Source organism: Neoarius graeffei, chromosome 12, assembly GCF_027579695.1.
Source record: "Neoarius graeffei isolate fNeoGra1 chromosome 12, fNeoGra1.pri, whole genome shotgun sequence".
NCBI lineage: Eukaryota > Metazoa > Chordata > Actinopteri > Siluriformes > Ariidae > Neoarius > Neoarius graeffei.
In genome coordinates this window covers 4475796-4502834 of record NC_083580.1, presented here as the reverse complement: position 1 = coordinate 4502834, position 27039 = coordinate 4475796, and the positions used below count along the sequence as shown (strand labels likewise).

Here is a 27039-nt window from a genome sequence, read left to right as displayed (position 1 = left end):
CTGTCTTTTCAGATCGGAACGATTGTGCAAAGCAGCATGGGATTTCCCAGGCTAACGATCAGCTGACCCAAGCATAATCGAATTGAGTGAATAGCAACAGCGTGTCAAACAGATGAAGGTGTTCAGCTATTTAAAAAAAAAAAAAGGTTTCAGAGCTGCTGTTATGGAAAATTAATCAACGAGAATTCAGGGGTGCTGTGGTGTAAACGAAAATATCTAACGGATCATCAGCACACCGCTAAATGAAATCTGATGTGATCAGAGCGGGTTGAGGTTATTCCAGTAGCAAAGCTTCTAGACTCTTCCGCTCCTTGGCCTTGATTAACAAACAACCCCAGAGTGTTTCTGTTCTACATCAAATTGTCGAGCTTCTTTACACCAGGTAATGTATGACCACCTTCATGTTTGATCCAGATGCTCGTCTCTCAAGGTACACAGTGTTCATTCCTCCTCTATGCCGTGTGCCCTGTTGTAGCAAAAATGCTGCTTTCTTCTGGCTGAGCAGAGCGAAATGTGCGTTTGACGTTGCTGGTGAAGAGTTCTAGCTGTGTGTGTGTGGTGTTGAAAGGCTGTGACTGTTCAAACCTGCTTGAGTTTGAAGTCCAGGAACTTTGGGTTTGATAGCTCTTTGTTCATGCATGACAAGAAGTCCAAAATCCAAAGCTAGATCAGGGCTGATATTTATATTTGGGAGTAAGTTGGGTTGGTTTTTCAAACCAAGCTTTATGAACAAAGGTTTTAGTTTCTGGGGTTCCAGACTTACAGTGGGGCAAAAAAGTATTTAGTCAGCCACCAATTGTGCAAGTTCTCCCACTTAAAAAGATGAGAGAGGCCTGTAATTTTCATCATAGGTACACTTCAACTATGAGAGACAGAATGGGGGGAAAGAATCCAGGAAATCACATTGTAGGATTTTTAATGAATTAATTGGTAAATTCCTCGGTAAAATAAGTATTTGGTCACCTACAAACAAGCAAGATTTCTGGCTCTCACAGACCTGTAACTTCTTCTTTAAGGTGGTGTTTACATTAGACCATATCCATCTCGTTTTCATCGCGGATGCACTGTCCGTTCACATTAAAACGCCGGGAAACGACTCCACAGGCGGAACAACTTGAATCCGCCAGGGCCCACGTATTCAATCCATTACGTATCTGATCCGGTGCTGTGTAAACATTGAGGAACGAGGATACGCTGTGCTGAGCTCTAGCTGACGTCGTCATTGGACAACGTCACTGTGACATCCACCTTCCTGATTCGCTGGCGTTGGGATCACACACACAGCGGCTCAGTCCCGAATCACTGCTCGTGCGCTTCACTCGCGCGCTCTGTGAGCTGCGCAGGGCCGGAGTGCGCACCCTCCAGAGGGCACTCGCTGTTCAGGGCGGAGTGATTTGTAGCGCAGGAGGAAGCGCTGAGCCGCACTGGGGTTTATTTACACATTTCAACTTATTTACCTCCTTCAGGCGGTTAAACTCAGTGAGAACATGAACATCACAGCCAGGTGTGTTTATCTGCTGGAGAAGGTGTTCGCTTGCCATCCTTCCACTTGCAAGTGGTGAGTGACTTGCGCATGCCCGATATGCACTGGGATCATGTGACGTGCCGTCTAATTAGTCATGTGATTAGCGTATCCGTGTATTGGCGTTGCTGTGTGCACGCGAATCGTTTTAAAAACGTTAATCTGATGATCCGCTGATACGGTCTAATGTAAACACCACCTAAGAGGCTCCTCTGTCCTCCACTCGTTACCTGTATTAATGGCACCTGTTTGAACTCGTTATCGGTATAAAAGACACCTGTCCACAACCTCAGTCACACTCCAAACTCCACTATGGCCAAGACCAAAGAGCTGTCAAAGGACACCAGAAACAAAATTGTAGACCTGCACCAGGCTGGGAAGACTGAATCTGCAATAGGTAAGCAGCTTGGTGTGAAGAAATCAACTGTGGGAGCAATTATTAGAAAATGGAAGACATACAAGACCACTGATAATCTCCCTCGATCTGGGGCTCCACGCAAGATCTCACCCCGTGGGGTCAAAACGATCACAAGAACGGTGAGCAGAAATCCCAGAACCACACGGGGGGACCTAGTGAATGACCTGCAGAGAGCTGGGACCAAAGTAACAAAGGCTACCATCAGTAACACACTACGCCGCCAGGGACTCAAATCCTGCAGTGCCAGACGTGTCCCCCTGCTTAAGCCAGTACATGTCCAGGCCCGTCTGAAGTTTGCTAGAGAGCATTTGGATGATCCAGAAGAGGATTGGGAGAATGTCATATGGTCAGATGAAACCAACATAGAACTTTTTGGTAAAAACTCAACTTGTTGTGTTTGGGGGAGAAAGAATGCTGAGTTGCATCCAAAGAACACCATACCTACTGTGAAGCATGGGGGTGGAAACATCATGCTTTGGGGCTGTTTTTCTGCAAAGGGACCAGGACGACTGATCCGTGTAAAGGAAAGAATGAATGGGGCCATGTATCGTGAGATTTTGAGTGAAAACCTCCTTCCATCAGCAAGGGCATTGAAGATGAAACGTGGCTGGGTCTTTCAGCATGACAATGATCCCAAACACACCGCCTGGGCAACGAAGGAGTGGCTTCGTAAGAAGCATTTCAAGGTCCTGGAGTGGCCTAGCCAGTCTCCAGATCTCAACCCCATAGAAAATCTTTGGAGGGAGTTGAAAGTCCGTGTTGCCCAGCGACAGCCCCAAAACATCACTGCTCTAGAGGAGATCTGCATGGAGGAATGGGCCAAAATACCAGCAACAGTGTGTGAAAACCTTGTGAAGACTTACAGAAAACATTTGACCTCTGTCATTGCCAACAAAGGGTATATAACAAAGTATTGAGATGAACTTTTGTTATTGACCAAATATTTATTTTCCACCATAATTTGCAAATAAATTCTTTACAAATCAGACAATGTGATTTTCTGGATTTTTTTTTTCCTCATTCTCTCTCATAGTTGAAGTGTACCTGTGATGAAAATTACAGGCCTCTCTCATCTTTTTAAGTGGGAGAACTTGCACAATTGGTGACTGACTAAATACTTTTTTGCCCCACTGTAAACAAAAAACAACTTTTTCTTTGATAGTGTGGGGGTATCAGTATAGTAAGTATACAGCAAAAAAAAAAGTTTACAAATAATAAAAGTTCCTCCTCTTCATCATCCCTATAGTGAAGCATGGTGGTGGCAGCATCATACCGAGCTTTATCTTTATCCTTGAAATTGCTGCGCTTGCTAGCAGTGCCTTTCTTTACCTGGGCACTGAATTTTTGTGAACAGCCGTGGCCACTCTAAATATTTTTAAAATGACGGATTTAATGTCGCGCTGAGGATGTTGTGTTTTAGGCTGTTTAGACGATCTTTGATTGCAGAAATTTGTCCCAGATTTTCTCTTCTGATGGCAAACACTAATCTCTGGTTTGGAAAGAGGGTTCAAAGTACATGCAAGGCACTGCAGAGATTGAAATTAGGGTTGTGTCATGTAATTAGCGACCACTAATTAACAATTCGGATTTGGTGCTCGTAACCAGATGGGTGTGGTGTGGTCTGATCAGATCCGACGGAGTTGAGTTCTTGGTTAAATTCCCTTTGAGCTTAAACTTGGATTATAACTGTGATGCGTTGTTGACTCTGTCGACCAAAAACTAGATCACGGTGAGAGAAATTATGGCTAATTTTGGTTTGAGGCAAAGCCAGAGCTGAGTTCTGAGTGCTGTTTCGTTTTTTTTTTTTTTCCTCTCTGAGGTGCCTCTTCATAACAGCGCTGCTTTTCATACCAATGATCGAGCTTTTTCCGTCTTTCCTTTCTCACAGAACGGCAGGAGGACCAGAGCCCTAAAGACGAAAGTGACGCTGCCACTTTAAGACAGACCCTCCCCGACCTGACCCCTGACGAGCCTTCAGAAGCCTCCGCCCCCACCTCCGCTGCTGCCGCCGCCGCCGCCACCACCCTTCCTGCAGAAGACCCCGCCCCCTCTCAGCCAGACCCTGCTCCAGCTCACATAGATGGGGAGGAGCCTGTTGCCGCTGACGACGCCACTGGCGACCAAGGCAGCGACGAGTCCCCGAACAAATCCCCTTCGAAAAAGAAGAAAAAATTCCGCACACCGTCGTTTCTAAAGAAAAACAAAAAGAAGTCCGAGACCTAGAGAGGAAACTCCTAGGATAACTGGCCGCAAACCGTTTGGTTCTTTTTTTTCTTGTTTTTATTATTGTTTTTTTAAATCTTTTAGCTAACCTTGTGTTCATCTGTAGCTTGTGAATGTCGGCATTTTGTTTTCCATAATCTTTTTTTTTTTAAACAGTTAATCCTGTAAAACGTGTTGTGTGACTTTATTACGCATGTGTCTCTCAGCCCACGTTTTAACCGAGATTTATTTTAACTCCCTGCTTTTGTATGAAAATAAAATAATAAATTACCAAGCTTAATTAACCACTAGAATGTATTTGGATTGTATCGAAATGTATTCAAGTGTCTTTAAAAAAGGAATGCGCAAAAAAAAAACCCTTGTTAAATCTGGTTTAAGGAAAAAAAAAAGCAGCACGGTGCTAAGAAAAGTCTCGTTGATTTGCATTAAATTTGGTCATCATTGTAAGCAGGTGACTGAATAACTGGCTATAACTGATCGTAATCTGCTACAGTATTGAATCGCTCGTTAATCAGAGACGCAACGTTCTACGTAACATTTATGGAAAAATATCCGAGTTTCGGGTGAGTGAGGGAAGGGGAAAGGTTTTCGAAATGGAATAAAAACACTGAAAACTAGTCTCCGTAATACGTCGTATAATGAAAATGTACATACCGTAACAAATATTCACACTATTCTCGTTATCGTAGTTTAATTTCGTAACATTTGAGATTGATCTGGTTTCGATTTTTATATTTAATGAGAGAAATATTCTTACGCTATTGGTTAACTAAAATATCTTGCACCCCGAACCATTTTTGAGTTATTCTTTATGACCTTCTGGTACATTTCCTCAAATTATAGCAAAGACTGTCATTTCCGTCACACTGCAAAACAAATACCTTATACGGTGAAGCTATATCCATTAAGAAATATATATAAAAAATTCAGTAACGCAGTTCTTGCATTAGCTTAGCTAGATGTAGATGTGCTTCTCCAGGAGTTACTGTAATTTCCCACCCCTTTAGTCCACGTGATTGATTAATTTTCGCTTGGTGCTAACATTTCATATAAAACAACAACAACAAAAAAATCTTGTAGCTCTGCTAGCATAAACTGAATGTTCTATCAAGTGAAAGATGATGTTTCAGGATTAAACGTTCCTACTAAAGACTGCGTGAAGACATTCGGGTTAAAATCAGGACTCGAGCAAAGCTTTAGCTTGGAAAGCGATACAGTAACACGAACAGGATAAAAACTAAACGATGCCAAGAACAAAAATGTACAATGAAACAAGGTCTGTATTGATCTTTTTTTCTTCCCCCTCTAAGCAGATACAGTTTAGTGAGTGTGACTTTACAGTCTGGAAAATGTACTAATATTCCTGAGAGGGTAAAAATATTACATATATTTAAAAAATGTCTAATAATAATATGACAGTTTAATTATTCAGACTCATTAAGGCAAGACATGACGGACGGATATGTTAATTTAAAAAAAAAAGATATAAAATCAGTGATGAGCTGGCGAAGATTTTCAAAAAAATTGCATTTATTCATGCAATTGAGGCTTCATTTGATTAAATTTACATCGTTTTTACATATGCAACCAAACGTCTGATCTTTAGATGATGCTGGAAAATTGAATGTTTCTCAAATTATTTTTTATTCAAAAAATGATTTTTGAAGGAAAACAGATTTAAAGTTTAAAGATGTGAATTCACTTAAATGACTGGACGCGATTGTGACCAGTGGGCGGAGCTTAAAGTGCATATTCTGGACCAATTTCATTTTTTTTTTATATGAAAGTATGTCCCTTTACACACTCATCCAGAAGGGTAATTGTGCACAAGGTCATCTGTCTATAGCAGAAAATAATAAAATGCGTCTGGAAAAATCCCAAGGGAGTCTGGAGCCAGATTCGTGACGTCACCTGTGGAAGCGCCAGCAGGCTGCGCGAGCTTTGCACGGTTTCAGTGCACAGCCTGTGTAGACCGAGCGCTCCCGTTTCTCTCTCATTGTCCGGTCTTTTGGGAAACGATGAGTACTAATCCCATCATGATTGGTGTTGCTACACCCTCCTACGATACATCTGTTAACCATTTTAATAATTACGCGATAACGTTGAAGAAATTTGCAGAAAACCACCAGGTCGTTTTCTCATAAACAAACCAGCGCTGACGTAGGATTCAGAAGGAGGCGTCCCGCACGTGACGTCACAAAAATCAATGTTTGCCGGGAAATCCAAATGCCAAGTTTTTTCAGAGGCGGACCAATTCGCCTCAAATGGCTTGATTTCAACTGAATTTTTCTGGTATTGCGCAAGGTAAAAAAAATTGCACAAAATGCAGAATGTTACAGATATTCGACCAAAGTTTAATATAAAATAGGAGAATTACATTGATCTCGCTCCTGAATTTACCCGTGATATGCACTTTAAGGCCTTCCTCAAAGCTGCTAGGTTTCCAATATGATGGTTTTCCTGTTAGGTTTTTTTGGTTGTGTGTTGCTCCAGGTGAAGACGACGTGCTCGAGATGCAGTTTGTATCTCCCCCCCCCCCCCCCCCCCCAAAAAAAAAAAAAATATATATATATATATATATATATATATATATATATATATATATATATATAAAATCCCCCCCAGAAATTTATTTCTATCCCATAGTGTCTTGCCTTAATGAGATAATTAACCTGTTGGTAATAGATAATGATTTATTCTGCCAACTCTCTTCTTCGAAATAAAGATCCAGAAGTGTACTTTTTGGATTTGTCGCTGAGGTGGTACCATGAAGTGACCCATGATGTATCTTTATACCTTTTTAAAAATAAAATAATTCACAGGGAATAATTGGACCTTAAAGCTTTACTCTTAAAGGTGCACCTTCCTGGGTTAAAGGTATAAATGGTTGCACTTGAGTGATGAAGAAATGTCCAGTTCAGTACCTTTTTTTATGTTTCTTGCATTTTTTTCTTTTCTTTTCCCCCAAATCCCTTCTCTAAAACAGTTCTGGATTGCAGTGTAAATCCTGATAAAACACTGTGAATAAGAGATGGATGATGACTGTGTATAAGTTCAGACTGCAATCCACTTCACCACGTTACTTATTTCTGCTCATCAATCTCTTTCTCTCTCTCGCGTTGCTCTCACTCTGTCCTGTGCTGTATAATAGATTTGATAGAAATCCTTCCATGTGATGTGAACTCCTGCTCCTCGAGACTGCTGCACGAATCTAAAGCCACTAACATGAACCACCATCTCCCTCTCTCTCGCTCGCTCTCTCACACTAAACCAGATGTGTATAAATTACAGCAACTGGAAATGAACTCTGAAATCCAATAAACAGCTGCTTTTACGGTTCGTAGGTTTGTTCTGTGCTTTAGGAAATCGTGACATCGATGCTGGATCTACTCTTCATTCATCCTGTGAAGCTCGGTTTGTGTGTGACGATGTAAAGAAGTTTCCAGAAAGACTGTGTGCTCTAGAACACTGCCTTGTTTTACTCTCTTCACCATTCTGTCGTTTCAGTTGCTCACATTATTGAGCTTTTTGTTTTGGTTCCTGTTTCATATTTACTCTCTGATATGTATGTTTTCTCTCCAACAATAAATTCTTATTTACATTCTCAATTTCATAGCACTGTTGTTATTATTATTATTATTATTATTATTATTATGAATAAAGTTTCTCCTTTCAAAACATTTTTAATAATGATTAATGACTGGTTTGTTATGTACAATAGCTTTTCTTTTTCCATATTCAAGGGTAAAATCGATACATAAAACCTTTCTACAGGTTTCTACAGCTACTTAGGAAAATGAGGACATTTAGGTCTCATTATAGGATAAAATAGAATTAAAAAGCATTTAAATATGTCAAAAATAAATGTAAAAGGGATTTTTAAATTTGCCATTTAATTTCCTGTGCGCGCAGAAATTAATTCAAAACATTATTTCATTTTCAATTGTGTGTGTGGTTTTAAAAGTGCTGCAGGTGCACTGGGATTATAAAAGTAATGATTAAGTCCTTTAAAATCAAAGAATTTGACAATAATCCATCCTGAAAATGAATGAATTGAATACAGCAGTGAACAGAATGTCCATATCAGTAAAATAAAACACTCCACGAGCTGTTTGTTGCCTGTCTTATTCATGAAAAATGAAGTTTAAAAAAAGGTTTTTTTTTCTATTTTAGATTTTTAAGTCTAAATGATAGCGATATAGAAAATACAGATAAAATAATGTATAAAAAAGAGCAATTAAAGAACATGATTCAACATTTCTAATATAATTGTGCACTGAAGAGTTTGTAAAATTTTAATATTAGTATTAATGTTTATTATATTGATATATTTTATTAAATGTTAGTATATTGAAAACCAGAGAGAAAGCAATAACATTTAAGATCTTTTAATGTGAATATAGATTTTAATATGTATGTCTCATCATGCTCATATTCAACTGTTAAAAATTAAAATAAAAAAATTACTTTTTAAATATTTTGTGATTTATTTAAAAAAAAAAAAATATATATATATATAGTTATAGAATAGTTAAATATTACTATATATTTTTGTGAAGTGATGTATAAAAATAGTCATATTTTTAATACTACATTGTTCTATTGCTACAAAACGTATGATCCTTGGGTAAAGATGTGACAGATATATGTTGCGCTGTGTTTTAGAAATAGTTTTTCTCTTTTAAGTATAAATATTTAAAAATTGGTTAAAAAATAGTACAGCGCATGTATAATATACTTACACTTTTTTTTATTAAATCAAGTCAAAAATATAATATACTTACACATCCTTAATGATAAACCCGACGTATTGCGTCATTACGTAGAAGTGCGTGTTACGCAATGGCGTACAGTGCGTCAGTCTGCGGCGCTGGATCAGCTGACTGCTGTGGGGCTGTAGAGGGCAAAACCGGTGGGATCTGGAGCGGAGACTCAGCAGCGCTTTGTTTGTGAAATCCGGTGCTGCTGCTGTGGCGGGGCGCTGCGTCAGTCAGGCGCTCACGGTGAGTTCGGGCCCGAACGCTTTTCATCAGCGACACTGAAAGCCGAATAATAACAGTAATAGCGGCGCGCGCGCACCCGGAAGCTGCGACATTGCATTATTATTATTGGGGTTCAGTGGATAAGGTTGGTCGCCATGGCTACGGAGAAACCCGCAGACCAGCTGGATGTGTAAATATGTGCTGGAGTTGTGATGTGTATTATTTAATAAATATTATATTTTTTTCGTTAGTAAAAAAGGCTAGCTTAGCTTAGCTCACTGCTGTGCTGTGTTATTGGCCAGTAGCCCCGTGACTCTCTCTCTCTCTCTTACTCTCTCACTCACTCATTCACACTCACTGTCACTCATTTACTCTCTCATTCACACTCTTTCACTCACTCATTCACAATCACTCATTTACTCTCTCACTCACTCTCACTCATTTACTCTCTCCCTCACACTCACTCTCTCACTCACTCTCACTCATTTACTCTCTCACTTATTCTCACTCCCTCACTCATCATTCACTCACTCACTCTCACTCATTTACTCACTCACTTATTCTTACTGGCCGGCATGGTGGTGTAGTGGTTAGCGCTGTCGCCTCACAGCAAGAAGGTCCGGGTTCGAGCCCCGGGGCCGGCGAGGGCCTTTCTGTGCGGAGTTTGCATGTTCTCCCCGTGTCCGCGTGGGTTTCCTCCGGGTGCTCCGGTTTCCCCCACAGTCCAAAGACATGCAGGTTAGGTTAACTGGTGACTCTAAATTGAGCGTAGGTGTGAATGTGAGTGTGAATGGTTGTCTGTGTCTATGTGTCAGCCCTGTGATGACCTGGCGACTTGTCCAGGGTGTACCCCGCCTTTCGCCCGTAGTCAGCTGGGATAGGATCCAGCTCGCCTGCGACCCTGTAGAAGGATAAAGCGGCTAGAGATAATGAGATGAGATGAGACTTATTCTCACTCTCTCACTCACTCATTCTCACTCACACTCACTCATTCTCACTCACTCTCTCACTCATTCACACTCACTCATTTACTCTCTCACTCTCACTCATTTACTCACTCATTCTCACTCTCTCACTCATCATTTACTCACTCACTCATTCACACTCATCATTTACTCACTCACTCATTCACACACTCATCATTTACTCACTTATTCTCACTCACTTATTCTCACTCACTCACTCATCATTTACTCTCACTTATTCTCTCACTCACTCATCATTTACTCTCTCATTCACACTCACTCACTCATCATTTACTCTCTCACTCATTTACTCTCTCACTCATTTACTCTCACTCGTACTCACTCACTCATTCACACTCACTCATCATTTACTCACTTATTCTCACTCACTTATTCACACTCACTCACTTGCTTATTCTCACACTCACTTATTCTCACACTCTCACTCACTTATTCACACTCACTTATTCTGACTCACTCATCATTCACTCAGATTCACACTCACTCATTCACTTATTCACATTCATTCACTTATTTACACTCACTCACTCACTCACTTATACTCACTCATTCACATTCACTCACTCACTTATTCACTCATTTACTCACTCGCTCACTCACCACTGACTCACTCATCATTCACTCACTCAGTTATTCACTCTTACTCATTCACTTATTCACACTCACTCATTCACACTCACTCACTTATTCACTCACTCATCATTTACTCTTTCATTCACTCACTCACCACTGACTCACTCATCATTCACTCACTTATTCACTCTCACTCATAATTTACTCTCATTTCACTCACTCACTTATTCACACTCACTTATTCACACTCACTCATTTACTCTCATCATTTACACTCACTCACTTATTCACCGTCACTCATTTATTCACACTCACTCATCATTTACTCATCACTGACTCACTCATCATTTACTCTCACTTATTTACTCAGTCACTCATCACTGACTCACTAATCATTCACTCACTCACTTCTTCACACTCACTCATCATTTACTCTCATTTACTCTCTCACTTATTCACACATCATTTACTCTCATTTACTCTCACTCACTTATTCACACTCTCATTCACTCACTCTCTCACTCACTTATTCTCATCATTTACTCATTCACTCACTCATCATACACTCATTCACACTCACTCATCACTCTCATTCACTCACTCACTCATCACTTATTCACACTCACTCACCCATCACTCACTCTAATTTACTTATTCACTCACTCATCATACACTCACTCACTCATTCACACTAACTCATCACTCTCATTCACTCACTCACTCATCACTCATTCACACACTCACACTCATTTACTCATTCACTCACTCATTCACACTCACTCTCATTTACTCACTCTCATTTACTCATCACTCACTCATTAACTCTCACTCACTCATCAGGACAGAGTGCTATGATGGTGATGATTTTGTCGTGAACCTGTCGCAGTGTAGGTGATTTTATTACTTTGTGCTTCTTTGTCCAGATCAGTCGGAGTGTCCTGACTTTCAGCAGCTGTGCAGTGTGTGTGTGTGTGTGTGTGGTGAGAAATACACTGAGCTCTAGTTCTGCTGGACTGAAAAACGTACAGAATTTATTTTGTAATGCACAAAGACCGCAGCTTGCTTTTTCTTTTCTTTGTCTGTCTGTCTGCTTTCTTTCTTTCTTTCTTTCTTTCTTTCTTTCTTTCTTTCTTTCTTTCTTTCTTTCTTTCTTTCTTTCTTTCTTTCTTTCTTTCTTTCTTTCTTTCTTTCTTTCTTTCTTTCTTTCTTTCTTTCTTTCTTTCTTTCTTTCTTCTTCCTTCCTTCCTCTCTCCCTCCCACCCACCCGCAATGACTGTCATATTTCTTTTGTTTTTCTTTCTCTTTTTCTGTCTGTCTCTTTACCCAATGACAGTTGTCTTTCTTTCTTTCTTTCTTTCTGATTAAACTCATGATGGCGTGTGATGTTGAGGTCAGGCTCTGATCTGATTTTCTTGTCGTCTCTGCAGAATTTTTGCTTCCAGGTTTTATTCATCACGTTTTTGATAAGACGTGATGATGATGAAACACACGTTCATTTACATCATGCCAAATCTGATCTCGTAGCTTACTGATTCAGAGTATTTGTCCTGTGTGTTTGGTTTGTTTGTCTTTATTTAATTATATATCAATATGTGTAATAGTTTATCTGCGTTTCTTGGCTCACAGATGTCTGTGAGCAGGAAGTATATGATGCTGTGAGTGCAGTGTGAGTTTGGGTTCATTTGTGTAAGTGCTGCTCGACGACAACATCCTCCGTGCGTGATCAATCAGACTGCCGTCCTGCGGGCGCTCGAATCAGACGTGTGCTGGGTTTCTCCATTCAGCACGGTGCAGGTCAGACTGCTGTTCTGTACATCTCTGCGCTCGTGGAGCTTTTATCTTGCGTTTCTGTGAAGCAGCCTGTGGGAGTGGGAGTGTGGGAGTGGGAGTGTGGGAGTGGGAGGTCTAGCTGTGAAATCCACTGATTCATCTCGCACTTAGAGAAAATATTCCAGAGTAGAAATGAGAGAAGGAAGTAAATGCGGAGCACGATGGCTCTGTGGGGGGAAAACCGATGTCCCTGCACTCAAATAAGCATCCATCCATCCATCCATCAAAACATTTTAACAGTGCTCACAATACTTCTCTCTCTCTCTCTCTCTCTCTCTCTCTCTCAGGATGTAATGATGTTCAGGGTAAATAACTCAGACCCATTAGCTGTGCTGTAGTGTATAAACTCTGCTTGCTGTGGAGCTCGTATTACTCTCGCACTAACACTCTCTCACTCTCCTGATGCGGTGATTCGGATCTCCAGCGTGGCGGCGTGATTGCAGTCTTCCTCTCTGTGAACTCGGTGTGATTCCTCCACACTTCACGCTCCCTCGTGCTGCATCGTGCAGCTTCTCCAGCAGGCTTTCTGCCACATTCCCACTCTGTTCCAGTTTAAAGGAAATGATGGACTCGTGTCTGGAACGTATTTAGTTGCAAAATGAACTGATTATGAATTAACGAATTGAAATGTGAAATAATTAATTTAAGTGTGGAATATGAGCCGGATAATTTAATATTCGTGTCTATTTCCTTATGCTTGTAATTTTTAAATTATTTATCGTCTTTTATTTATTTCACGATTGCTGCTACGTCGCACACCATGAAATAATTAAATCTGTCAGTCACCCATCAAAGTTAGGGGGCGGGATCAAGCACCTGATTGGTCACACTGCACTGAAAGTGGTGGTGAATCAATCCAGCTGTTCTGATGGCCGAACTCCTCTCATCCACACGCAAACGTGGCTCGTGTTTCTGAAAGTTCAGCAGCTCCTGCAGCTGAGTGTGTATGAGCGAGACTGTAATTTATATCAGCTTCATTCTCTTTAAACTTTTAGGCAAATTAAATAAATGACATGTATTTAATTATTTAATTTCAGATCATAATTCAATTTAAAACAAATTAATTGACATTTAAGCAATTATTTCACATTTTAGTTAATTAATTCCTACTTATTTGTTTCATTTCCTTTTAAATGATTGTATTTTGTGAGAGAAAGTGTTCCGTATTTCCGTCGACTTTGCTGCTGATCTGAAGGTCTCTGTGCAGGAATCCTTTTCCCCCAGTGGTTTGGAGAAGAGCTTCGTTGCTTCGTTGAGCAGCTCGGTGTGAAGTTCAGGTTAAAGTGGTGTCAGAAACAGTGTTCATGTGGGTTTTGTGGTCACTCAAGTGCTTTTAAAGTGAAGAGACTTCAGTGGCTCTGGAGGCTCTTCATTCCACCTGCAGGCTGAATAATCTGCCCTCCTGGTAACCCTCGCCCCTCCTGGTAACCCTCGCCCCTCCTGGTAACCCTCCCCCCTTCTAATAACCCTCCCCCCTCCTGGTAACGCCCCTTCTAATAACCCTCCCCCCTCCTAATAATGCCCCTCCTAATAATGCCCCTCCTAATAATGCCCCTCCTGATAACCCTCCCCCATCTAATAACCCTCCCCCTCCTAACACCACCCATCCTAATAATCCTCGCCCCTCCTGATAACCCTCCCCCTCCTAATAACACCCCTTCTAATAATCCTTGCCCCTCCTAATAATGCCCCTTCTAATAACCCTCCCCCTCCTAATAACGCCCCTTCTAATAACCCTCCCCCTCCTAATAACGCCCCTTCTAATAACCCTCCCCCCTCCTAATAACGCCCCTTCTACTAATCCTCGCCCCTCCTAATAACGCCCCTTCTAATAATCCTCGCCCCTCCTAATAATGCCCCTTCTAATAATCAGGGATGTGATTTTTCCGCGAATTCGCAGAATTCCGCTTTTTTCACCTCAAAACTTGAAGAAAAAATGTTTCCGATTTTTCCCTCAAATCCACATTCGTATCCTATTCGTTCCGACTTTGTTTGAAAGATGGCAGCCTCGGATTTGCATCTTTACGCCTCGATCACGGAGGCTGCCATCTTTCAACTCTTTGTTTGAAGCGAGCGCATTCATTGGTTGTTACAGAGCGATGGGCCAATCATGTACCTCGTTTCATCTCATTGACGCAATTACGTCATTGAGATGAAACGAGGTACGTGATTGGCCCATCGCTCTGTAGCAACCAATGAACGCGCTTGTTAGATAGCTGTACGTAAGCTCGCTTCAAACAGAGTTGAAAGATGGCAGCCTCCGTGATCGAGCATAAAGATGCAAATTGAGTTAAAGAAATCGACAGAATATTGAAAAACAAGTTCCGCTGGGAATGGTTGGAGAAAGAGGTTGCTACAGACGTTGGACATAAGACTGTGAGACATTTGTTCAGCGATTTCGTTCTTTGGGGAGAGGGCAGAGGTCTCTGGCTGTCAAGTTTGGGGATACTGGGACCTCCCCTGCCCGAGCTACGAGCGTGCAAAGTCGGGCTGGAGCCCGGGATAGAAACGAAAACCAAGCGGAGCTCCGCGGCTCGCCTCGGCGCGAATTACGTCCCAAGGCGCGGGGCTAGTGGGCCCTGCTCACGCTGGTTCTTTGGGGGGGGCGAGTGAGAGAGAGAGTGCGCGCGAGTGAGAGAGAGTGCGCGCGAGTGAGAGAGAGTGTGTGTGTCAGAGTTGCATGTTGACCATTAAATTGGCTTGAATTTGTTAATCATGACAAGTTTTTTTCTTGTGTGTTTGCTTGCCATTTTAGTACAATTTTTAAGTCAGAAAACCCCAAAACCCAGGAGCTTCAGGGGGCTTCCCCCCTTGTCCCCCCACCAGGGTGCTGCCCTGGACCAGCTGGGGGCCTGTGACCCCCAGACCCCCGGCTAAAATTTTCAGATAATTTCACCAGCCCCAAATCACAGCCCTGAATAATCCTCGCCCCTCCTAATAATGCCCCTTCTAATAACCCCTCCCCCCTCCTAATAATGCCCCTTCTAATAACCCCTCCCCCCTCCTAATAATGCCCCTTCTAATAATCCTCGCCCCTCCTAATAATGCCCCTTCTAATAATCCTCGCCCCTCCTAATAATGCCCCTTCTAATAATCCTCGCCCCTCCTAATAATGCCCCTTCTAATAATCCTCGCCCCTCCTAATAATGCCCCTTCTAATAACCCCTCCCCCCTCCTAATAATGCCCCTTCTAATAACCCCTCCCCCTCCTAATAACGCCCCTTCTAATAATCCTCGCCCCTCCTAATAACGCCCCTTCTAATAATCCTTGCCCCTCCTAATAACGCCCCTTCTAATAATCCTCGCCCCTCCTAATAACGCCCCTTCTAATAATCCTCGCCCCTCCTAATAAAGCCCCTTCTAATAATCCTCGCCCCTCCTAATAACGCCCCTTCTAATAACCCTCCCCCTCCTAATAACACCCCTTCTAATAATCCTCGCCCCTCCTAATAACGCCCCTTCTAATAACCCCTCCCCTCCTAATAACGCCCCTTCTAATAATCCTCGCCCCTCCTAATAACGCCCCTTCTAATAACCCTCCCCCTCCTAATAATGCCCCTTCTAATAACCCTCCCCCTCCTAATAACGCCCCTTCTAATAATCCTCGCCCCTCCTAATAACGCCCCTTCTAATAGCCCTCCCCCTCCTAATAACGCCCCTTCTAATAACCCCTCCCCTCCTAATAACGCCCCTTCTAATAATCCTCGCCCCTCCTAATAACGCCCCTTCTAATAGCCCTCCCCCTCCTAATAACGCCCCTTCTAATAACCCCTCCCCTCCTAATAACATCCCTTCTAATAACCCTCCCCTCCTGATAACCTTGCCCCTCCTAATAATGCCCCTTTTAATAACCCTCCCCCTCCTAATAACACCCCTTCTAATAACCCCTCCCCTCCTAATAACGCCCCTTCTAATAACCCCTCCCCTCCTAATAACACCCCTTCTAATAACCCTCTCCCCTCCTAATAACATCCCTTCTAATAACCCTCCCCTCCTGATAACCCTCCCCCTCCTAATAACGCCCCTTCTAATAACCCCGCCCCTTCTAATAACCCTCCCCCTCCTAATAACGCCCCTTCTAATAACCCTCCCCCTCCTAATAACCCCGCCCCTTCTAATAACCCTCCCCCTCCTAATAACCCCGCCCCTTCTAATAACCCTCCCCCTCCTAATAACCCCGCCCCTTCTAATAACCCTCCCCCTCCTAATAACGCCCCTTCTAATAACCCTCCCCCTCCTAATAACGCCCCTTCTAATAACCCCGCCCCTTCTAATAACCCTCCCCCTCCTAATAACGCCCCTTCTAATAACCCTCCCCCTCCTAATAACCCCGCCCCTTCTAATAACCCTCCCCCTCCTAATAACGCCCCTTCTAATAACCCTCCCCCTCCTAATAACGCCCCTTCTAATAACCCTCCCCCTCCTAATAACGCCCCTTCTAATAACCCCGCCCCTTCTAATAACCCTCCCCCTCCTAATAATGCCCCTTCTAATAACCCTCCCCCTCCTAATAACGCCCCTTGTAATAACCCCTCCCGCTCCTAATAACGCCCCTTCTAATAACCCTCCCGCTCCTAATAACGCCCCTTCTAATAACCCTCCCCCTCCTAATAACGCCCCTTCTAATAACCCTCCCCCTCCTAATAACGCCCCTTCTAATAACCCTCCCCCTCCTAATAACGCCCCTTCTAATAACCCTCCCCCTCCTAATAACGCCCCTTCTAATAACCCTCCCCCTCCTAATAACCCTCCCCCTCCTAATAACGCCCCTTCTAATAACCCTCCCCCTCCTAATAACGCCCCTTCTAATAACCCTCCCCCTCCTAATAACGCCCCTTCTAATAACCCTCCCCCTCCTAATAACGCCCCTTCTAATAACCCTCCCCTCCTAATAACGCCCCTTCTAATAACCCTCCCCCTCCTAATAACGCCCCTTCTAATAACCCTCCCCCTCCTAATAACGCCCCTTCTAATAACCCTCCCCCTCCTAATAACGCCCCTTCTAATAACCCTCCCCCTCCTAATAACGCCCCTTCTAATAACCCTCCCCCTCCTAATAACGCCCCTTCTAATAACCCTCCCCCTCCTAATAACGCCCCTTCTAATAACCCTCCCCCTCCTAATAACGCCCCTTCTAATAACCCTCTCCCCTCCTAATAACGCCCCTTCTAATAACCCTCCCCTCCTGATAACCCTCCCCCTCCTAATAATGCCCCTTCTAATAACCCCGCCCCTTCCTAATAACGCCCCTTCTAATAACCCCGCCCCTTCTAATAACCCTCCCCCTCCTAATAACGCCCCTTCTAATAACCCTCCCCCTCCTAATAACGCCCCTTCTAATAACCCTCCCCCTCCTAATAACGCCCCTTATAATAACCCTCCCCCTCCTAATAACGCCCCTTCTAATAACCCTCCCCCTCCTAATAACGCCCCTTATAATAACCCTCCCCCTCCTAATAACGCCCCTTCTAATAACCCTCCCCCTCCTAATAACGCCCCTTCTAATAACTCCTCCCCTCCTAATAACGCCCCTTCTAATAACCCTCCCCCTCCTAATAACGCCCCTTCTAATAACCCTCCCCCTCCTAATAACGCCCCTTCTAATAACCCTCCCCCTCCTAATAACGCCCCTTCTAATAACCCTCCCCCTCCTAATAACGCCCCTTCTAATAACCCTCCCCCTCCTAATAACGCCCCTTCTAATAACCCTCCCCCTCCTAATAACGCCCCTTCTAATAACCCTCCCCCTCCTAATAACGCCCCTTCTAATAACCCTCCCCCTCCTAATAACGCCCCTTCTAATAACCCTCCCCCTCCTAATAACGCCCCTTCTAATAACCCTCCCCCTCCTAATAACGCCCCTTCTAATAACCCTCCCCCTCCTAATAACGCCCCTTCTAATAACCCTCCCCCTCCTAATAACGCCCCTTCTAATAACCCTCCCCCTCCTAATAACGCCCCTTCTAATAACCCTCCCCCTCCTAATAACGCCCCTTCTAATAACCCTCCCCCTCCTAATAACGCCCCTTCTGATAACCCTCCCCCTCCTAATAACGCCCCTTCTGATAACCCTCCCCCTCCTAATAACGCCCCTTCTGATAACCCTCCCCCTCCTAATAACGCCCCTTCTGATAACCCTCCCCCTCCTAATAACGCCCCTTCTGATAACCCTCCCCCCTCTTGATAACGCCCCTTCTGATAACCCTCCCCCCTCTTGATAACACCCCTCCTGACAACCCTCCCCTTATAGTAATCTCTCCTTGAATTCATTCTTTCTTTCTTTGACTTTATCTTTTATTTATTTCTCCCCTTGACCTTTCTTTCTCTCTCTCTCTCTCTCTCCCCTTGACACCCCCCCCCCCCGACTGTCATCTTTCTTTGCTCCTTTTCTTTAGAAAACTGAGTGTTATCTTCTCGTCCATCCTATAAAATCAGTTGGAGTCATGTGTTCTGGTCAAACACGCGTTGTCTCGTTACTTTTCTGAGCTTTGAATCCAGGTTTAAACTCCTGACTGTTCCTCAAGGTCACATGAGGGTCATCAGGAGGGGCGTGTTCCAGAGCTCCATCCCAATCAGTTCAGCAATCTGCCTTTGATTCAATCTCCACAACCAAATGTCCTGCTCACATACAGCTGTGTGTGTGTGTGTGTGTGTGTGTGTGTGTGTGTGTGTGTGTGTGTGTGTGTGTGATCATGATGATTGATTAGTTAGAAAGCTACAGATAGATCTGTTCCTGCTCGTCCGTTCAGTATCCTGTTGGTCTTTTCCCGTGACGGATTCACGTTTTCAGTTCAGGAGAAAACAAATAGTCGGAATGGAGAATTCTAAAGTCCGGGTGAAGCTCGCTCCGTTAGTGAGGATTAAAACCTTGTTTCGGAAACTCCATGAGAAGTTTTCCATGAAACGGCAGAAGCTTGTAAGGTAGTGATTTTCCTTTTTTGTGTATTTCTCTCAGGGAATCGGCTTCAGTATGAAATGGAAACAAAAATATTCATCTCTTCAGATTAGTCAGGGAAAATGTGGTGGCAGTATAATAATTTATTTCTGCATGAAGTTGTTCTCTGTGTAAAAGTGATGTGACTTCACTGCAACCTCAATATTAGCATAAAAAGGAACACAATATAAATTCAGAATAAATATTTAACTATTCATCTTGGCTAGATTAAACCTGTTACACACCAAAACATTATTGCTTAAATGACTCTTGTTGCTTGATGTAATAAAAATGCTCAGAAACAATGAATTTCTTTTGTCACTTGTGTGTGGTTTTTTTTTTTTTGTGTAGCTATGGATCAATTTTCTAATTAATAAATGACCCAAATGTGTCGTAGCCGACATGTAAGCACTTTAGAGTCAGTATCTGTTTTCCTGAATGTTGTACTGAATTATGTTGTACATTTACTGTTTGGTTATATCGTATCTTGTGTACTGAGGATCTAGAGTTAATAGAATGATGTGCGTTGGAGGTTTGAATAAAACAAAATGGCTTCCTCTTTGCAGACGCCTTCAAGATGGCACTCTTACAGGAATACCATTCGAATCAAACAGAGTTAAATCTCAGCAAGGAGAAACGTCAGGAAAGAAATCATTATAAAGGGAATTGAATAATTTATTCAATATTGGGTTGTTTTTTTTTAAAGCAGTGCAAACTTCACCTTGTTTTCTTTTTCTGCTGTCTCAATTTATTTAGGATTTGAATTTGACACAACATAATCTGAGACTTTGTTCTTGTTGATTGACTGACTGAGTAATTGTGTGGTTTTAGAAATGAAATCCAAAGGAAAGAAATGAAGAATGGGATTTGTTTTAGCCCCGCCCCCTCATACTGAACTACACTCGTCGTTCACCTGAATCGCCCTCGGATTCCTGTTCAGAAATGGGTTCTGCTTTTGTAGCACATCTGCCTCCAGGTTTGCTGTGTTGAGATGCTTTTCTGCTCGGCACGGCTGTAAAGAGTGCTTATTCGAGTTACCGTAGGCTTCCTGTCAGCTCAAGCCAGCCTGCTGATTCTGATCAACTAGATGTTGACCTACAGAACTGCTGCTCATTGAATGATTTTTTGTTTTATGCGCCATTCTGTGCTACGGTTTGTGAGCAGATCAGCAGTTTCTGAATTACTCGCAGTGATCGCTTTCGTTTCCTCGTCCTTATGTTTGATGTGAAGATGAACTCAAGCTACTGACCTGTACGTACGTGAATGATTTTGTGTCGTGCTGCGACCACGTGATTGGCTGATTTGGATAATTCTGCGAATTTGGCGTGTTTGTGCGTCTTATGCTGAAGAGGTTAAGACCTGTATTTTGGAGTGCTCTTACTGAATGCATCACTGGATCTGTCAAGATGCGATGATGATAAAGAGTTAATATTGGCGAGGCAGCAGGGGTTGCTGGGAGAATTGACATCCACGCCACTGTTCACGCCTGGGTGATTTCACTGCACCAGTTTGCGACTGTGCGAACGATTTGGCTGATCTATTTTTGCTCTTCAGCCTAATGAAATTCAGTGGCTTTTAGTGGATGGACATGTGGCTGGATGCCAGCAGGGAAACTAACGATTGCCTCGTCAATCATTTCTCTCTCTGCCTCTTTTTATTCCTCTTTAATACGGACTGCTTTTAAATAGAGACGGATGTTCTGTGCTGAGTACTGTGGACCATCAGATCGACCCCGTCTTGCGGAAACCATGAAGCAGAGCAAAAAGAATGATCAGTTTTTCTTGGTTCTGATTGGTCAGGAGGTAGTTTTATAGTCTGTTATATAAAGTCACTTGTTCTAATGTACATATTAGTTATCGTTTCTGTTATAGTAGTACAGTATTTTAAATTATTCAAGGTGACCTTTTCTTAAAGGAGATGTTTATTGGACCTTTAGGAAGGAGGCTCCAGTGTTTTCTTGCAAACTGCAGCTACAAGCTTTTACAATTTAACGCTACGTGACTTTATGCTGTTTTTCTCTCTCTCTCAACAGTTTGCTAGAGAACATGTCAGGAAACAGTCTGGTATTACCCATAGTGCTGTGGGGCCGCCATGCTCCCACCCACTGCATCTCCAGCCTGCTGGTGATGGATGACCTGGCCACCATCATCAGCGGCTGCCATGATGGTCAGATCTGCATCTGGGACTTGACCCCTGACCTTGAGGTGAGAGGTTGCACCAGTTTCCGCCCTTCTTTGTGTTTTGTATATAAAATCATCCTTTTTCCCGTGTAGATGTTCGTTTTGCAGCTCATGATGATGTTTTGGTTGTGCAGATTAACCCGCGCGCTCTGCTGTTTGGTCACAGCACCTCCGTCACCTGTCTGTCCAAGGCCAGTGCCAGCAGTGAAAAGCAGTACATGGTCAGCGCCTCAGAGAGCGGGTGGGTGGGTGCACTGTACACTCAAACATGGAGGCTGTTCGACACAAAGCAGTATGATATAAAGTGTGTGTGTTGTGTGTAAAGAAGAACTTGCTTTGCTGTTACATGAAACACTGTGGGTTGAACACTACACCTCTGTACACATCATGCAGATCGTATGACTCATGACTCATCAGAGTCACACCGAGTGTAGAGTGTGTAACACTTCAGGATGTGTTTGTGTTTGTAGAGAGATGTGTCTGTGGGATGCGAGTGATGGTCGCTGCATTGAGTTCACCAAGCTGGCCTGTGCTCACACAGGCATACAGGTAACGCATCAACTACATGCCCCTCCTCACTATACTACCACTGAGTTCACTATACTACCACTACACTACCACTGAGTTCACTATACTACCACTACACCACCACTGAGTTCACTATACTACCACCACTGAGTTCACTATACTACCACTACACCACCACAGAGTTCACTATACTACTACCAGGGAGTTCACTATACTACTACCACGGAGTTCACTATTCTACCACCACGGAGTTCACTATTCTACCACCACGGAGTTCACTATTCTACCACCACGGAGTTCACTATTCTACCACCAAGGAGTTCACTATTCTACCACCACGGAGTTCACTATACTGCCACTGAGTTCACTATACTACAGCACACTACCACGGAGTTCACTATTCTACCACCACGGAGTTCACTATACTGCCACTGAGTTCACTATACCACAGCACACTACCACTGAGTTCACTATACTACCATCACTGAGTTTGCTACACTACCACCACTGAGTTCACTATACTACCACCACACCACTACTGAATTCACTGTACTACCACTGAGTTCACTATACTACCACTGAGTTCACTACACTACCACTGAGTTCACTACACTACCACTGAGTTCACTATACTGCCACCACACCACCACTGAGTTCACTATACTACCATCACTGAGTTCACTATACTGCCACCACACTACCACTGAGTTCACTATACTACCACTCAGTTCACTATACTACCACCACACCACCACTGAGTTCACTATGCTACCACTGAGTTCACTATACTACCACCACACGACCACTGAGTTCACTATTCTGCCACCACTGAGTTCACTATACTACAGCACACTACCACTGAGTTCACTATACTACCACTGAGTTCACTATACTGCCACCACACCACCACTGAGTTCACTATACTACCACTGAGTTCACTGCACTACCACTGAGTTCACTATACTGCCATCACTGAGTTCACTATACTGCCACCACACCACCACTGAGTTCACTATACTACCACTGAGTTCACTACGCTACCACTGAGTTCACTATACTACCACCACTGAGTTCACTATACTACCACCACACTACCACTGAGTTCACTATACTACCACCACACGACCACTGAGTTCACTATTCTGCCACCACTGAGTTCACTATACTACAGCACACTACCACTGAGTTCACTATACTACCACTGAGTTCACTATACTACCACTGAGTTCACTATACTACCACCACACTACCACTGAGTTCACTATACTACCACCACACGACCACTGAGTTCACTATACTACCACCACACGACCACTGAGTTCACTATTCTGCCACCACTGAGTTCACTATACTACAGCACACTACCACTGAGTTCACTATACTACTACCACACTACCACTGAGTTCACTATACTACCACTGAGTTCACTATACTACCCCACATGACCACTGAGTTCACTATTCTACAGCACACTACCACTGAGTTCACTATACTACCACCACTGAGTTCACTATACTGCCATCACTGAGTTCACTATACTACCACCACACTACCACTGAATTCACTATACTACCACTGAGCTCACTATACTACCCCACACGACCACTGAGTTCACTATACTACCCCACACTACTGCTCTATATTACAGTGCATCTGACTCACTGTTCTACGGTATGTGAGATCATGACACCACCTCTGTGCTCACTATACAACACTGAACTACCTCGGAGGTTCAATTTCTACCCTACACTACCTCGGAGGTTGTGTTTCTACCCCACACTACCTCAGAGGTCACAGTATTACAGCATACTGCTTCTGATCTCCCTCTAATTCTCCCTCTAATGACACACAGGTCTAATTCTAAGACTTAGACAACCTTTATTGTCATTCAGTATGCAACAAGTGTACACAGAACGAAATTTCATTGCAATTTGGCTCAGCGCAGAATTAAATATGAAGTGTATTAAATTAAATTATGCAGCAGCAAAAATATTATAAAGTGCAATAGTATAACGTGACCTGTGGAATTAGGAATGTTCAAGTTATGAATAGAAGTTTAGAGTTTGGGTTTGGAGTTCAGCAGTCTGGTGGCCTGGGGAAAAAGCTGTTACAGAACCTGGTGGTCCTGCACCGAATGCTGAGGAACCTCTTTCCAGAGGCCAGACGGGAGAACAGTCCATAGCGAGGGTGTGACGGGTCACTGATGATGTTTCTGGCTCGAGACATGCAGCACCTTGGTGCATTGTCCTGAATGGAGGGAAGAGAAGTCCCAATGATTTTCTCCGCGGTCCTCAGCACTCTCCTCACAGTCTTCCAGTCAGAGGCACTGCGGCCTCCACACCACGCAGAGATGCAGCTGGTTAGAACGCTCTCTATGTAGTGAGGATGGGCGGGGGCAGATGGGCTCTCCTCATCCTACGCAGGAAGTGCAGATGTTGCTGTGCCTTCTTGACCAGTGATGCGGTGTTCACAGACCAGGTGAAGTTGTCTGTGATGTGCACCCCCAGGAACTTGGTGCTATTGACCACCTCCACGGCCGTGTTGTTGATGAGAAGTGGAGCGTGGCTGGGTTGGTTTTTCCTGAAGTCAACAATGATTTCTTTAGTTTTGTCCACGTTCAGGATCAGGTTGTTTTCCCTGCACCAGCCCACCAGCTGCTCCACCTCCTCTCTATAGGCCAGGTCGTTATCGTCCCTGATGAGGTCCACCACTGTTGTGTTGTCCGCAAACCTCACAATGTGGTTGCTGGTAGCCCTGGGGACACAGTCGTGTGTCATCAGCGTGAACAGCAGAGGGCTCAGGACAATGCTATGCTACACTCCGAGACACTTATCAACATGTTTTATAAATTATTTAAGTTATCCCCCTTTCATTTTCTCCATCTTTTTTCCTCTATCTCTGCTCTCCTTTGCACAGTTTTATCAGTTCACCATCGGCACCCAGCGTGAGGGACGTCTCCTGTGTCATGGTCACTACCCAGAGATCCTCGTCGTGGATGCCACCAGTCTGGAAGTCCTTTACTCTCTGGTGTCCAAAATATCTCCTGACTGGATCAGCTCCATGAGCATCATCCGCTCGCATCGCACCCAGGGTACACACACACACACACACACACACACACACACACACACAGTGCTTTAACACGCTTCTGATTGTAGTTTGGGTTATCCAGTTGTTCAAAAAGTGTGTGTGTGTGCTGCAGAAGACACGGTGGTAGCAGTGTCTGTGACCGGAATTCTGAAAGTGTGGATCATCACAGCAGAAGTGAGCCGAATGCAGGTATACACACTCTGACCCAACACACACTTGCTGTCTCATGATCCAGCATGTACACGTAGAGACCCAACACCTTTAAATTTCCCATGTATCTCAGTTGTGTTTTTTGTTTTCCCTTTCAGGATCTGGACCCTGTGTTTGAGGAGGAGTCGAAGCCGATCTACTGCCAGAGCTGTCAGAGTATTTCATTCTGCGCCTTCACACAGCTGTCTCTGCTCGTCGTCTGCTCCAAATACTGGAGGGTCGGTCATAGTGTGTGCGACCCAAACGAGAACACACGTCTCCAGGCTATAGGTTATGTGCTCGTGTTTTGATGATGTGTGTGTATGTGTTGTAGGTGTTCGACGCAGGAGATTTCTCGCTCCTGTGCTCCGTGCCCAGTGATAACGAGCAGGCGTGGACAGGAGGAGAGTTCATCGCTGTCGATAAAGTTATAATCTGGACCGAAGACGGCTGCAGTTACATCTACAAACTTCCAGCCAGGTAACCGAACCAGAGGTGTGCTGCAGAACCACTGGGGTCCTGCGGGATCTAAAGGAAGAGTCACAAGACGGAGAGGTTAGAGCAGGCGGTCAGGTATAAAGCTCGCAGGACGAAAAAGGCAACGTTTAACACGTTTATAATTTGAACTAATGGAGTACAACCCCGATTCCAAAAAAGTTGGGACAAAGTACAAATTGTAAATAAATACGGAATGCAATAATTTACAAATCTCAAAAACTGATATTGTATTCACAATAGAACATAGACAACATATCAAATGTCGAAAGTGAGACATTTTGAAATTTCATGCCAAATATTGGCTCATTTGAAATTTCATGACAGCAACACATCTCAAAAAAGTTGGGACAGCGGCAATAAGAGGCTGGAAAAGTTAAAAGTACAAAAAGGAACAGCTGGAGGACCAAATTGCAACTCATTAGGTCAATTGGCAATAGGTCATTAACATGACTGGGTATAAAAAGAGCATCTTGGAGTGGCAGCGGCTCTCAGAAGTAAAGATGGGAAGAGGATCACCAATCCCCCTAATTCTGCGCCGACAAATAGTGGAGCAATATCAGAAAGGAGTTCGACAGTGTAAAATTGCAAAGAGTTTGAACATATCATCATCTACAGTGCATAATATCATCAAAAGATTCAGAGAATCTGGAAGAATCTCTGTGCGTAAGGGTCAAGGCCGGAAAACCACACTGGGTGCCCGTGATCTTCGGGCCCTTAGACGGCACTGCATCACATACAGGCATGCTTCTGTATTGAAAATCATAAAATGGGCTCAGGAATATTTCCAGAGAACATTATCTGTGAACACAATTCACCGTGCCATCCGCCGTTGCCAGCTAAAACTCTATAGTTCAAAGAAGAAGCCGTATCTAAACATGATCCAGAAGCTCAGACGTCTTCTCTGGGCCAAGGCTCATTTAAAATGGACTGTGGCAAAGTGGAAAACTCTTCTGTGGTCAGACGAATCAAAATGTGAAGTTCTTTATGGAAATCAGGGACGCCGTGTCATTCGGACTAAAGAGGAGAAGGACGACCCGAGTTGTTATCAGCGCTCAGTTCAGAAGCCTGCATCTCTGATGGTATGGG

The 27039-nt window shown here is 43.5% G+C and overlaps 3 protein-coding genes across 6 annotated transcripts in view; all 3 read left to right on the top strand.

The window, feature by feature from the left end:
• add1 (adducin 1 (alpha)) overlaps positions 1-7771 on the top strand; it is a 91875-nt gene extending 84104 nt beyond the window's left edge. For all 3 annotated transcript variants that reach the window (XM_060935385.1, XM_060935382.1, XM_060935384.1), the window contains one exon: positions 3829-7771. In XM_060935385.1, the coding sequence (XP_060791368.1) occupies positions 3829-4163 (335 nt within the window). In that variant the 3' untranslated portion in view covers positions 4164-7771. The remainder of the gene's footprint in view (positions 1-3828) is intronic.
• A 1271-nt stretch (positions 7772-9042) lies between these two features.
• LOC132895138 (WD repeat-containing protein 7) overlaps positions 9043-27039 on the top strand; it is a 217294-nt gene continuing 199297 nt past the window's right edge. For both annotated transcript variants that reach the window (XM_060935381.1, XM_060935380.1), the window contains exons 1-8: positions 9043-9166; positions 21501-21672; positions 21783-21889; positions 22119-22197; positions 25093-25267; positions 25379-25455; positions 25575-25694; positions 25790-25935. In XM_060935381.1, the coding sequence (XP_060791364.1) occupies positions 21514-21672; positions 21783-21889; positions 22119-22197; positions 25093-25267; positions 25379-25455; positions 25575-25694; positions 25790-25935 (863 nt within the window). In that variant the 5' untranslated portion in view covers positions 9043-9166; positions 21501-21513. The remainder of the gene's footprint in view (positions 9167-21500; positions 21673-21782; positions 21890-22118; positions 22198-25092; positions 25268-25378; positions 25456-25574; positions 25695-25789; positions 25936-27039) is intronic.
• Positions 17015-19508, top strand: LOC132895773 (proline-rich protein 36-like). The gene is made up of 3 exons (XM_060936607.1): positions 17015-17430; positions 17810-18358; positions 19490-19508. The coding sequence occupies exons 1-3, from the start codon at positions 17015-17017 to the stop codon at positions 19506-19508; spliced, it is 984 nt and encodes a 327-aa protein (XP_060792590.1).